General features: G+C 37.5%; 1 protein-coding gene across 2 annotated transcripts; it reads right to left on the reverse strand.

Moving 5' to 3' along the window:
* Positions 1-3,041: 3,041 nt before the first annotated feature.
* On the reverse strand, positions 3,042-13,426 carry dhrs12la (dehydrogenase/reductase 12-like a). 2 transcript variants are annotated; one of them, XM_053646935.1, is made up of 10 exons: positions 13,298-13,426; positions 10,372-10,505; positions 10,134-10,216; positions 7,497-7,592; positions 7,321-7,402; positions 6,962-7,023; positions 6,768-6,872; positions 6,485-6,575; positions 6,257-6,394; positions 3,042-4,143 (listed from the first exon to the last, which is right to left on the reverse strand). In XM_053646935.1, exons 1-10 carry the CDS (start codon positions 13,351-13,353, stop codon positions 4,028-4,030), a joined length of 963 nt encoding a protein of 320 aa, XP_053502910.1. In that variant the 5' UTR covers positions 13,354-13,426; the 3' UTR covers positions 3,042-4,027. The 2 variants fall into 2 exon arrangements, with proteins under 2 accessions (XP_053502910.1, XP_053502911.1); XM_053646936.1 differs by lacking the exon at positions 13,298-13,426 and adding an exon at positions 13,255-13,275.
* Positions 13,427-15,176: the final 1,750 nt, after the last annotated feature.

Genomic DNA, 15,176 nt, shown 5'->3' on the forward strand with positions numbered 1-15,176 from the left:
CACTGATTGAACATCTGTGACTCAGTTTATATTCAGCAGATTAGTGGGTATCTGCTCATGCATAGTATTAATAAATAAATAAATAAATAAATAAATATTTTTTTCAACTCACATTAGCTATAGTAAGTGTTGGCATTGTGTAGCGGATTAGTTATACAGCACTGACATGTTGACAAGTAAACAAGCCCCTGTTCCTGACACCTGTTCATAATACAAAGTGTGTGTGTGTGTGAGAGAGAGAGAATATAAATATAAGTGGCCAGTGATTTTGGGCGGCTGTGGCTCAGGTGGTAGAGCGGGTTGTCCACTAATCGTAGAGTTGGAGGTTTGATTCCTGGCCCGCGTGACACCACATGCCAAAGTGTCCTTGGGCAAGACACTGAACCCCAAGTTGCTCCTGAGGGCAAGTTAGTGCCTTGCATGGCAGCTCTGCTACCGTTGGTGTGTGTGTGAATGGGTGAATGAGACACATAAGTGTGCCATTTATTTGATTCTCTTTGAAACAGTTCCTGTTAATAAAGGTGATACACTCTATCAAATGACACATACAATTGGCATTTTGTAATAATTTTCACAATTTAAATCAACAAAAACCAGATCAGTCACATGGAAAAAGTAAGTACACCCCTACACACCATCACACCTTCAAATCCATAAAATTAGAATCAGGTGTTCAAGTGCCAGTGTTTAGAACCTGCTTAGGAAGTGCCCTTATTTATACCCCTCTCATATCTAGTATCTGGTGTTCCCTTTGCTATTGAGGTGTGTGGTGTCATCATGCCAAGACCTAAAGAGTTTGATAAGGCCTTTGAAAAAAAGCATGTGGATGCCTATAATTCTGGCAACGGATTTACAAAGATCTCCAAATTATTTGAAATACATCATTCCACTGTAAGGAAAATCATCTACAAGTGGCACAGATTTCAAGCAGCTGCCAATTTGTCCAGGACCGGCTATCCCAGAAAATTCAGCCCAAGATCAGACTGTCTGATGCAAAAAAGAAGTCTCCAAGAACCACAAAATTTCATCACAGGTTCTGTTAGTAAGTCTTTCAACTGTTGGTGTCAAAGTGCATGTTTCTACAATCAGAAAGATATTGTACAAATATGACTTGCATGGAAGGCGTGCCAGGAAAAAGCCTTTGCTGCCTAAAAAGAACATTAAAGCAAGACTACAGTTTGCCAATAAGTATAAAGGCAAAGACCAGGCCTTTTGGAATAATGTGCTTTGTACATATGAATCAAAGATAAAGTTGTTAGGCCGCAGTAACAGCAGGCATGTTTGGCGCAGACCAAAGACGGCTTTTCAGGAGAAGCACTTCATACCAACTGTGAAGCACAGTGGTGGAAATGTTACGGTTTGGGGTTGCTTCGCTGCCTCCGGGAATGGACAGCTTGCATTCATTGATTCAACTCTGAATTCTGCATCATATTAAAGAGTGCTTGAAGACAATGTTAGACCATCTGTCCAAATGTTGAAGTTGAACTGAAAGTAGACCTTTCAACAGGATAATGATCCTAAGCACACTAGCAAATCCACCAAGGATTGACTCAAAAAGAAGAAATACAGAGTTATGGAATGGCCTAGAAAAGGACCGGATTTGAAGCCCATTGTAATGTTGTGGGGGGATTTGAAACGGGCAGAACATGCAAGAAAACCCTCAAACATCTTGCAGCTGAAAGAATATTGCATGGAAGAGTGGTCAAAAATTCCAGCAAGCCTGGTGGGCAATTATTTAAAATGCTTACAAGAAGTTATCTCTGCTAAAGGGGGAAATACTAGCTTCTGAGGCTAAAGCCATTTTTCCACTGCACAGTATGGCTTGACTCGACTCTGCTCACTTTACTTTTCTGAGCTTGCTTTTCCACTGCAGTTTAGTGCTGCCTCAACGTGGGTGGCATCTTCCACTCACCTTCATAATGTTGTATTATCGAAGCACAGTACAAATACACAGTCAGGCTGTATTCCAACCTCTTTTCCTGTTCACTGAACAAGGACCCTATTAACATGTAAAATAACGGCATTCTAGAACCTACATAGTGCTCGATATGACTAAGTTAGATTCAGCTGTGACAGGAGTGACTTTGATAAATGCCCGTTTAGGAATCGGTAAAAAGCACGATGTAAAAATCTAAGACAAAAACCTTTGTTGTAATTTTATGAGATAAATGATACATAATTTTTGATTAATAGAATATTACCATATGCAAAGTATGGTAATATTAAATTGAATTAATATTAAATGACACATTTATTCAGGCAAAATACAGAGTTCCCTACTCCCTCCATGTGTGGCTTACGTTTAGTATCGGCTCGGCTCACTTGGAACCTCGACCGAGGTGGTACTAAAAAAGTACCAGGTACCAAGTACTATCCGCAATGGAGATCCCTCAAAAAGCGAGCAGAGTCGGCTCGAGCCGTACCATGCAGTGGAAAAGTGCCAAAAGGTCTACTTGTTTTTTCCACAAATCATCTGATATTTCTGTTGAATAAAAGACTGAAAAAGCTAATTTTCCTTGTAGTTTTGTTCATCAACTTTATTAATCGGCACTGTTTCAAAGATGATCAAATATTTGCTTGTCCAAATATGTCAAAAAAGCTACGTGTTCGCATGACGCTATGTGTGTATGTATATGCAGCTTTTCTTCAAGGACGTCTCTGTATTTGGCTCCATTCCCTCAGTTCTGACTAGTCCCTGCAAACTTTTGTCCAGCTCTATGTCTCAACACAATTTGATCACAGGTCTGCAGATTTCATGGCTTGGATTTTGGGATTTTGGTTCATTGTCAGAACTTATACACACTCTAAATCATGTCCAATCAAATGAATTTGCCAAAGGCTCCAGGCAAGTTCTAGAGATATCTCAAGATAATCAAAGCAAGCAAGATGCACCTGAATTGAATTTGGAGTGCCTTAGCCAAGGGTCTGAATACTTTTATTTTAATTAAGAAATTAATTATATTAATGCTAATTAATAAATTACAGTTGTTTATTTTGAATACATTTGCAAAAAAAAATCTAACTTTTTTACCTTCGTTATTATAGATTAATTTGTTTTGACTAATGGTCACAAATGTATATTTAATCAATTTTAATTTAAATATATAATACATTCACGTGTGCAAAATGTGGCAGGGTCTGAATACTTTCTGAACCCACTGTTCATACAGTATATAATAATAATCCTAATCAATTCCACTTGTTTATTTTCCATTATCTCTCACACCCATTGTAATACCAGATTTATTTATGTAGGCATTTATTAATTATGCATAAACATGGACCATATAACAGAACAGTTTACAGGTTCAGTTACAATGAACACCTATTTAGTTCAGTTACTTGATGATTACACGTAGTGAAACAATAAAAATTACATTACTAATTTTGCATATTAGGCATCATTGTTGAAACATCCTGCACATCCAGATACTGCACCTTTTCAGACAGAATGTACCAGAGACCAGGTCACTGGGTAACTGGGTAAAGAATGAGAGACAGTGATTTTGGTCTGAGCAGGTTCCCACCTGGTCGACCAGATCATCTAAAGTCACTGTACGCAACTGGAAACCCATGGTTAGACCAATGAGATGGCATAAAAGGCAGGCAACAAATTCGGTACCAACATGGACAAAAGGTTTTAATATGAATGCAAATGGATGTATGTCATATGTTTACTGGAAACATTCTATATGTTTGCCATCTGTTTTGCACCCTGAAATTAATGACTTCATATTTACAATGAGTAAGTCCTGTTGGAAACCCAACATTAATGCTAAAGATATTATCAGTTAGCTAATATATTTCCCTGTGTTAATCTGATAAATTTCTAGATGTATTAAAATTTTTAGTTCTGTTTCTGTTTTCTTACCTAATCTGCATAATGTGTGTACATGTTACTTAAATGGCACTGTATGTATTTCAGAGAAACTGTACTCTCTGTGTTGTGTGTATTTGGCCAAAATGTGTGTTGAAGTGCTCTTTGTGAGCTAGCTCAGATTCTCATAACCTGTTTCTGTTTGAATGTTCAATGGGGTTGGAAACTTTTTGCTATCTCCTCCATGACACTCATGAACTTCTCATCTTCTAGTTGGGAACTGTGTGTCCAGGCCAGTGGAAGATGGGCTGATACCATTCTCCGATCTATAACATGCACACACAAAAAATGAAATCAGACAAATTTGTTAATGCAAAATGAGAGGGGAGACCTGTATTAAGATAAAAGAAAATTTTTGATATTTTTTTTTAAATACCCCCTTTTTTCCTCACCTTCATTTTTTCATACTTATTTTGATGTCATTCCCTTTCTGCCCACATTAAACCTTAAGAAAGAAGCCTTAGAAGAAGGCTTTGTTTATTTCTCATATATTTTACAGCACAGTGAAATTCTTTCCTTCACATATTTCAACTTGTTAGGAAGTTGGGGTAAGAGCGCAGGATCAGCCATGATATGGTGCCCCTGGAGCAGAGAGGGTTAAGGACCCAACAGGGGCAGCTTGGAGGTGCTACGGCTTAAACCCTAACCCTTCTTATCAGTAACCCAAGATTTGGAGATTAGTCTTTGCCCAACAGTTCTGTTCCCTTTTTAAATCGGGAATAACAAGCATGATGCGTTTTAGGGTGATTTCCAAAAGCATCATTATACGGAATCAGTACTGGGTAAAGTGGTTAATGACATTGCTTGCCTTGCATTGAGGATGTTTCTGTTTTGGTAATGTTGGACTAAAATGCTGCACTCAAGACAATGTAACTACAGTCTGCATCCATACAACAACACAAAGTTGCCAGAGAAACAGGGCACTTTGGACAAAATTCCTTCAACAGGCTGTGATAGACTGACTAGGGAATTAGACCTTGTTTCTTCAATAAAATCTTATTTAATAGACCATTATAACAGTTACTTTTGTATTAATGTGAATTTTTCAGGTCATTGACAAATGAACTGCAGTGTCCCACAATAGAGTGTACTTTTCTCCCCTTAATCTTGCCTTTTACTTGTAGTAAAATATTATACCTTAGTTTGGTCTGCACATATATAGCACTTTTTTAACCTTAGCGGTTCTACAAAGCGCTTTACACGGGTTCTCATTCATACATTCACATACCAATGGTTGCAGAGCTGCCATGCAAGGCACTAGCTTGCCATCTGTAATTACACGGGAGCAGCTTAGGGTTCAGTGACTTGTCCAAGGACACTTCAGCACATGGAGTCGTGTGGGCCGGGAATCGAACCACCAACCCTGCAATTTCTGAACAACCCGCTCTACCACCTGAGCCACAGTCGCCCTAATAGTTCACACACATTTGGTAACACAGCTACACAAAATGGACGTTACAGACGTAAAAGCTTGGACGAAGGTTATATTAAGGTTCTTGTCAGCCAGTCTTGGTAGTCTTGAATTCATCTCTTGCTGATATACAATAAACAATTCCTGCAGTATTATCCCGTTCCACGTTCTAACAGCTGATTCTGGAGGACATTCAAGTGTCCTTTAGAAATGACAAAAATAAACTCAAGAAAGCTTCAACACAGTTGAATGTTGCTGGAGTTGAATGTAGACCAGTTTGTTGTCCAGAGAGCAGACATTGTAGAGCAGGATGGACTGGAGAGCCGGCCAACTAGGGTTTGCTTTTAGCCTAGCATGGACCCCCAATCTTTTTCCACTTCTGCTTCCTCGCACACCACTTATGACATCCCTACCCCCTGCATCAGGCAACACCGAGGACTGGAGGACTGGTCTCCGTAGCAAGCCGAAATCACGTAGCTTCTCCAGCAGATCATCACGCAGGTTGGTTGTTGATGATTTCTGTATTTTAGCAGTGTCTGGCAATGGTAGACATAAACATTGCTCTGATGTCCATGTGCTGTAAAAAAATTGAGCTACGAAACAAAAATAGCACCATTTTGGATATGGAGAGGCCGCTGCGTGCTACTGCCGTGCCACCATCTTGGATCACAAGCTTCTCCTCTGGTCTCTTTTGTTAAGGTGTTTTGGTCCACCAACATCCTACTCACTGAGCGTTTTGCTATTTTGTACCATTATCTGTCAAATCTAGAGACTACTTTGTTTGAAAATCCCAGAAAATCATCAGTTTCTGAGGTACTCAAGCCAACAATCTTCTTGGCAACCATCTTTACACAGTCCTTTAGATTACACGGTATGGTTTGAAAAACAAGTGAACTCATGTCTGCATGCTTTTATGCATTAAGTTGCTGCCCATATATTTTTATGCGTTGTATATGTATTGTTCATACCTTGGAAGAATCTTCCACTGGGATTTGTGACAGCAGCCTCAGACACTGCGAGCCACACCACAGTGTCGGCCCCCTGTTCGGGTGTTCGCAAACGCTCCTTCATTGACCGGTAAAAGTCAGGCATGGCATTTGCAATCACTAGTAAAACAGAGAGATTGAAAAGAGCTGTCATTTCTACATGTAGCTCAAATTCTTTTAACTATATGTATGAGAAAAAATTGTAATTACTTGATGTGTCCACCCAACCAGGGTGCATCACTGAGAAGTGGATGCTGGTGTGAGCTTTAGCAAACTGTTCTGTCATCACCACTTGCTGCCTCTGAAAAAAAAACCCAACAATTTGAATATACCCACTGCTAAACCACAATGTACCAAATCAGACATAAATGCAGTGCATTAACGTAAATGAATGCACATATCTTATGATGTGGAGCCATTTTAATGAGAATATATCACTTTGGATATATCAGAATATTTATATGTATTCCACAGTGATATTGTTTTTGTATACCTTGTTTTGGGCATACACCATGGTGCCATCATATCTGCCTATCTGGGACTGCAGATTTCCTGTGCGTAGTTTCTGCACCAACATCCCCCCAGATGTCACTGTGATCTGAGAGACAGACATTCACTGCAGTCGGAAAGATAGATATTTTTCTAGTGTCATGTGTTTGTGTTCTAAGGGATACCACACACACTTACCACTCTGGGGTCAGGGCTCTTTTCCAACATGGGAATTAGGCTCTTGATGAGAATGTACATGGCTGAGAGAAACAGATAGTGTTAGAAGGCAGGAGAGTAATACAAGGAATGACATTCAAATTAAAATTACTGCAAGTACAGGATACTTTGTCATATTTCAGTGTTGAGTACTAATCCAAATGATGTTGTTACAGTGAAAACTGTATTATTGAAACAGCAAATTTTCATACCAAATTCTTTTAATGAAGACACTGTGTTGCAATTGTAATTGTATGGTTTCATTTTTAAGCCACATTTGGAAAATCATACACCACAACGAATGACCTTTACACCAGCCATGTATTTCGTACTTCCCTCACCAAGTGAGTTACTGGCAAAACTCTTCTCAAAGCCCTCTGCATTCACTTCTCTCTTAGTCATCATACAACCTGCATTATTGATCTGCAGTATCACAGTAAAATACAATACAAAAAAAGGTCAGTTCATTACTGCATTCCTTATAACTGTATGAGCTGAAGGAAAGCAGATCACTCACCAGTACATTAAGGGTTTTGTATCTTTTTTTGAATGCCTCTGCAAACTCCCATACCTTCCTGGTCTCACATAGGTCCAGGATGTGCACATAAACCTCCTGAAGTGACACACTCAAAATCATCAGCGTCATATTATCACAGAACCCTCTCTCTGTTACATGGAGCAAAATAAACAGCATAGCTAAAACCCAAGTGAGAATATAACATATAGGTAAAACCAGTGATTTGAATAGGTGATCTGAGTTAAAAGAGAAATAAACAAACACCAAAAATGCAATTGTTACAAAAAGAGTAAAAAAATATTATTTAAATGGAAATGTTTGCTTAGTAACTAAACAGTTTTGTAAATTAAGTGATTAATTAAACAAGTATTCAGACCATGTTCTCTGACATTGCAAACTGAGGTAAGTCATATCCAATGTCCACTGATCATCCTTGAGATGTTTCTACAACTTGATTAAATTTCATTTGTTTTTATGAAGCTTCACAGCTCACAGTACACGACGTAGAGCAAACAACAATACAGGAAGTCAAAAATATTATCTAAAGACCCTTTGAAACAGAGTGGTACAACAGTGTTTTAGGGCCTATGTTTGAAAAAGTAAAAACACACAATTTCAAGATAAAAGTCATAATACTATGACAAAATGGTACATAAACCATTTGTGTGTTGAAATTAAGGACTTTGAGGATTTGGTTACCAGGAGAAATCACTGGTAGTGGTCACCTGTTATTGATAGTTACATCTGCATGCCATTCAAAGAGGGTGTGTATCTATCATCTGAATGATGAGTAAAAAAATTTCAAGTGGAACTCCATATGGTGCTCGGTGTCAAGCCCCGAATGCTTTATGTCACGTGGACTCGTAAGATAAACTTGAATCCTGAATTATACCAGCGGATTCTAAAGGAAAATGTCAGGATATCTGTCTGTAAACTGAATTTGAAGAGAAAATGGGTCATGCAGCAAGACAATGACCCTAAACACACGAGCCGTTCTACCAAAGAACGGTTAAAGAAGACTAAAGTTAATGTTTTGGAATGGCCAAGTCAAAGTCCTGATCTTAATCCAATAGAAATGTTGTGGAAGGTCCTGAAGCAAGCAGTTCATGTGAGGAAACACACCAACATCCCAGAGTTGAAGCTGTTCTGTACTGAGGAACGGGATAAAATTCCTCTAAGTTGATGTACAGGACTGATCAACAGTAACAGGGAATGCACAAGGGGGTCACACCAGATACTGAAAGCAATGATTCACATACTTTTGCCACTCACAGATCTGTAATATTGGATCATTTTCCTCAATAAATAAATGACCAAGTATAATATTGTTTGTCTCATTTGTTTAATTGGGTTCTCTACTTTGAGGACTTGTGTGAAAATTTGATGAGGTTTTAGGTTATTTATGCAGAAATATAGAAAATACAGAAAGGTTTCACAAACTTTCAAGCACCACTGTAGGTATTTAAGTACTATTTTATTTTTGTTGCAATGATGTGCACCAGTCTGTCATAGTACGATGGCTTTATTCTTGACATATTGTGATTTTTTTTTTAAATCTACATTTTTTTTCTTGAAGCAACTTTTTTCTTGAAATATTACAATTTTATTGTAGAAATATTGTGATATTTTCTCGTAACATCATGAATTCTTTTTCAAAATATGATGACAAAATATTCAGACTTTTTTTCTTTTGCAAGATCATATATTATGACTTTATTTAAGCTGCCAGAAAGACAACCATCTCTGTAGCATTCCACTTAACAGGCATTTATTATTTATAGACCTTTTAAAGGAATGGTGTTCATACAGTTCCGGATTGGTAAAACCTATGGCATGGCAAACTGAAGTTTTTTGGGCAGCTGATGGTGGTCCAACACCTTAATAAGACAATTTATTTTTGGTTTGTCATTTAATTTGTCACCTGTCTGTATGTGCAAAAGTCTAGCAGGAGCCTAACTGACCGTACAGCTGCAATCAAAATTATTCAACCCCCATTGCAAATCAGGTTTATTGTTAAAATTGTCAAAATTTACGGACTTTTGAACTTGGGGAAACCACTTGAAGCATTTGTTGTGTTGAACTATTTAAATTCCTTTTGTTTGATTTGTTCATTGCAAACAGCTGAAAGTCTGTGCATTTTTACAATAAACCTGATTTGCAATGGGGTTTGAATAATTTTGATTGCAAAAATAGAATTGATGTGCCTACAGTGATGCACCCCCATCAGCCTGTTCCCCAAATTCCCCAAGCTCATACATAAGAAGATTTAAGTTCTTAAAATTGATGCCAAACGTCCTTTAACTAAGTACTGAGTAGCAGGTTTGGATACTTGTGTAAAGGTTTCTCATTTTCACACATTAAAATAAATGGGCACTGACACCTCTACTCTGATTCTGATGATGTCTTTGACCTTGGCTGATCTGCAGTAGCATAACAACAGTTTTTTTCCAAGTAGATAATAGTGCATTTCTTTTTCTTTTAAGCTAATGGATAGCATTTTAGTTTGATCTATGTAAATAGTATATTCTTTTGACTGTACATTGGATTTAGTCTGTACAGAGAAAAACAGCATTGTTGCATATGCCCACAGCTGGAAGTTTGTCTTTAGGACAAATGTTGTAATAATAGTAATCTCACTTTGTTTCCAGACTCCTTGATAATCTCAGCTCTGGTTTCCTCAGCCTTGTCCTTGTTTCTGCATACCATGTGGATTGTCCCACCTGTAATGTGGGTGGTACAACATGTCAACATGTAAATAATAAATGACATACAACAGAATCAGCCACTGATAAGAATATATCAAATCAGTCTGATTTGATATATTCTTATTTGTACTATATGATATATTTGGATTGGTACTACAGACTACACACACCTTTTTTAGCAATGGCCATGGCCACTGCTTTGCCAATGCCACTGTTAGCTCCAGTGATCAAGAAAGATCGGCCTGCCACAGACACTTCTACATCTTTTTCTATAAAGTGTTTCGATGCAGACTCAAATGCTCCCCTGGAACAAACCCACAAAAAAAAAAATATTTAATTCACACTATAAAGACACTAATTTAAACCAGTTGAGATTATTTTCCATAGTTTTCTCTGTAGCAAAATAGTACCAAATGTCCAGTTAGTGTACTAAAACATGCACTTTAAAATTTTAACCTACGTTTTCCCTCACTTTTTTGATGCTAATACGAAATCCATCACCCCAAGAAAACATTATTTGGTATTGCAATTAAATATACCTAAAGTTCACTAAATTACATCTTTACTAAATAACAGATGAGTACAAGTAAAAACTAAGATGTTGCTTAGCTAACAAGCACAAGTCAGGACATCTCTGTGATGCCACTCGCAGCATGAATAAGTGGCTTTGTCCACTCAAGCCGGAGTCACCGGGCGGAGGGACAAAGGGCACGAGGTGGCACTGGGGACGCTAGCTCCACTCAGTAAATGAGCACACTGTTAAAGTGTTGTGCAGAGCCTAATGAGGCATATCAGGTCGCTGTGGGTCATGGCAGTAGAGTAAAATGCAAACAAAAGGGATATTTAGATAGAGACAGTAAAAAAAGGGAACAGCAGCAATTATTGTACATGTGGAAGGGAAAGAGCAGTGTTGGCTCGTCCATAGGGGCAGGTGGAGCAGAGCCCAACAATATATACCAGTCATTCAACAAATGTTAATCTTCATGAAGTCATTATTCACAACCCATACTGTTTAAATTGTTCTGAAGTATTAATTAACTCTTTTCAGTGACCAGTGATTTTAAAAATGCTGTTGTTTTTTTGTTTTATTTTTACAGGTATAAACCAATGCTCCATTGATTTCATTGCCTTTCAAGATAGTGCACAGCATGCTCACTCTGCCCCATGCTTGCCCTATTAATGTTTTGTTTATGAGTGGGTGTAGGTCAATGGAGAGGACAGTTACTGATATTACCTCTTGTGTGTTTGTCTCAATATGAACCACACCTGCTGTTACAAAACAATTTTACATGTATGTTAACAGGCATTACTGTGTAATAGCCCATTCTGTATCGTATCAAGTCCAATATTCATTCATTCATTCATTCATTCATCTTCAGTGTTACCAGGATAGTCTGCAGCAGACTTGGACTCAATCCCAGTAGCACTTGTCACAGGCAGGATGGAATGCACCCTGGATGGGATGGTAGTTCATTGTAGAGCACCACACACACACATTCACACTTGCATAGCCTAACTAATTACATGCATGTTTTGGGAGGTGGGAGGAAACTGGACAACCCAGAGGAAACTCACATGGTCATAGGATGAACATGCAAAACTCTGTACAAACCCCAACTTCCTAACAAGCTGGGATATTCTAATAATTCTAATAAAGATTATAATTTTACTGTGCTGTAATGTGTACAGTATGTGACCAATTATGGCTTATTCTTCTAATGCAAGCTCAAATCTGGAGCTGTGAGGCAGCAACACTACTCACTGTGCCACCTTAAACTCCAAAATGTTTTATTACAAGCTTATTTGTCAACTTTGTGCATAGAAAAAAAAAAATTATACGTGAACATTCATTTGTATGTTTTCTCAGCCTATGTGTCAGTGTACCCTTATGACATTCTTTTCCATAACAACCTTGTATGACATTCAGATAAAGTCCTTATTAACATAAATTACATTGCACAGCACTGTTACTCCTCAAACATATTTTATGATCTGCAATTTGCTACAATTGATATGGACCAAACACTACAGACAAATCATGCTGTACACAGATCACAAATCATAGATCTTTTCAGAAAGAGGTGTGTATATTTGGTCTTTATATACTTTACACAATAAAGTTAAATTTTCCCTCTGAATTTGAATCCCTACTGCAACTTACAGTAATTATGTAATAGCAGCAGCTTTGCCTAAACTCATACACAGGGCAACTGCACACTGTAGGCCTCCTATTATCTGCCTCGCTCTCCGTTTACTTAGGTTACTTCTTTTGTCTTAAATTTTTTTTTATTTTCTGTACCTTTTATATTTTCTCTTTCCATTTTCATTTCTTTTTACATCTCTCTCTCTCTCTCTCTCTCTCTCTCTCTATTTCTTTATTATTTATTACCTCTTTGATATTATGTATTTATTTATTTATTTAATTCTTTCTCTTTCACTCCTTTGTGCATTTTGTCTACACATTTTTCTTTGTGCTTCTGGCAGGTGCTCAGTGCTAAATACTGACTTATTACAAGCAGCATAGCCACATTTTAACTGCTATTGTAATTATAATGGACTCATACTAAAATAATTACTATAAATATATAAATACTATTATGTTGGGGGGGGACAATGTTCTGATCGAATACTCGAATACCATTTGAATATTTCATAAACAGCTGCAGCCCAGACCTGCAGCCTGTATGAAAAGAGCAAGCAAAAACGTTTTCAGGTATATTATTTTAGTTTGAGAAGTTTAAGAAGGTGCATAACTGGTCAAACAGGACATTTATGATTCACAAGAGAAGACAAGTGCCTGTGTGAGCAGCACCCTCCAGTTTGTATTATATATTATTATTATATATATAGTTATTATTATTACGGAACATATATTAAAGGTGCGTCTCTAAGCTGTGCAAGAATGTTTCGAGTTTTTTTTTATTATTATTATTATTTAAAGCCTATTCATAATTAATAAATAGGCTAGAGGTAATTAATAATTGCATTAATAAATAGAAGTAATTGTTAATCACACGAACTACAAACTACAAAATAAGCTCTTATTTGAATACCTTAAGCAGTGTAGGTGTAAAAGATGCGACAGTTTGTTCTTACTTGGTAAATTCGATGAATCCTTTGAAGAACCACGCTGAGTTACGGTACAGAGACATGGTCAATAACAACGCAATCCGGTGATTAGTTGTCTGTCTGTCTGTCCGTCAGTCATCCGCTGTGACAGCCTGCGCCCGCTGCCCTTTTAAAGGGTCTTCACATGAGCGCGCATGGAAACGCGCACAGGACGGAAACCATTTATCATCAGCCGCCGTCCAGTGCTGAATTGTACATTCCCCCAAAATGATGTCGATTATTGGGTTAAAATGAGTCACAATTAAAAGTGAGCACTAATTATAGAGTGACTGACTCATTTCCTAAAATGTCAAAGAGCAAAATAAATATTAAATGAGCTTCTTATTAGTCTAATCCTCCTTTACTAGGCTGTATTTATTTATTTATTTATTTATTTATTTATTTTCATTTTAAATTCTGACATGGTTATGCTTAAAATTCGTTAAAAAGGCTTACAAACTTTTCTGTCTCCAGCTCATTTTCGTTGCATAAAACTTTTTTAGCTAATGATGTCAGATGAACTGATGTTGCATAAATTTTGCTTTTTCATTGTATTAGTGGTTGGGGAGGTGTTTGTGGAACAAGCTAGAGGGGTAATGTCTAAGAAGGCACACCTGAGTCCTGTTTTCCTGTTGTGCAGTGGCCGCACAAAGCCCTGACCTCATCTCCACTGAATGGATGAACTGGAACGCAGACCGCACCCCAGGCCTCCTCGCCCGACATCACTGTCTGACAACACTAATGCTCTTGTGGCTGAATGGATGAAATCCATGATACAAAATCTAGTGGAAAGCCTTTCCAGAAGAGTGGAGGTTATTATACACTCTTAGAAGTAACGGTTCTATATAGATTATATTCTCTATGGATTCTATATTATCTTGGGCATTTCATATTTTGAACCCCTAAAAGGTATTATATAGAACCCTTTTTTAAGGGTTCAATCAAAAGAACCCTACAGGGTTCTTTGTAGCCTGTGAAAAGGTTCTACATATATGGGTTAATTCATTTTCATAGATTTATTTTTTTATTGGTGCTTTGTACCATACTGAAAATATGTGTGGATTTCTTGAGTTAATACCAAAGACTGGTGAAAATTTCATGTGAATATATTTACTGAAATGTTGACTCGTTCAATACTTATTTCCCCCATTGTACTTACACAGTACACTATAATAAAAATATACACAAAATGCCACTTTAGTTTGCCTGATTTTGTTTCCTGCCCCATCTCTGTCAGCAGCTCCCTTCAAAATTTTGGAAACCATCTCTTGGAGGCTCCCCTCTGTTGCCTCCCTTGTAGAGGGGTTCTTTCTTATGCCTCCTGAAATCACAGAAGAATGATCATCAGTTTTTGTTCATCAAAAAGGGGCGATTAATTGATTTATTGACTAGACAGCAAAACGTTATAGTAACGTGAGAAAGGGGGGAAACAGCATAAATTATCTCCATGCTCATCGCTACAAATCATTGCAATGGTTAAACAATGTAGGACTGGGTTAGTTTAGGCAGGTAAATGGCTGGCTTTTTTTAAATTATGGATGGCATGGCAAGTGCATATACTGAGAATTTACCTAAGTATGTAAATGTAACTGTAAGTATGTCAAAGAGAATACTTGCACAGCAGCAGTGATGACCTGCTTACACACAAGAAAAGGTGAGAAAAAATATTTGAGTCAAATGCTGATTTGCCATCATGCATGTGATCAAGCCGATTGGCGACTCCTTTTTTCTGAAGTTTCGATTATTTTTTTCTTGATCGATTAAATTAACGGCAAAAACTGACAGTCATTTATTCATTAAAACCCATAAGCATGGCACAACAAACCTACATTTTCCCCATATAATTATAAAACTGTCTACAAGCTTA

This window comes from Ictalurus furcatus, chromosome 17, assembly GCF_023375685.1.
Source record: "Ictalurus furcatus strain D&B chromosome 17, Billie_1.0, whole genome shotgun sequence".
NCBI lineage: Eukaryota > Metazoa > Chordata > Actinopteri > Siluriformes > Ictaluridae > Ictalurus > Ictalurus furcatus.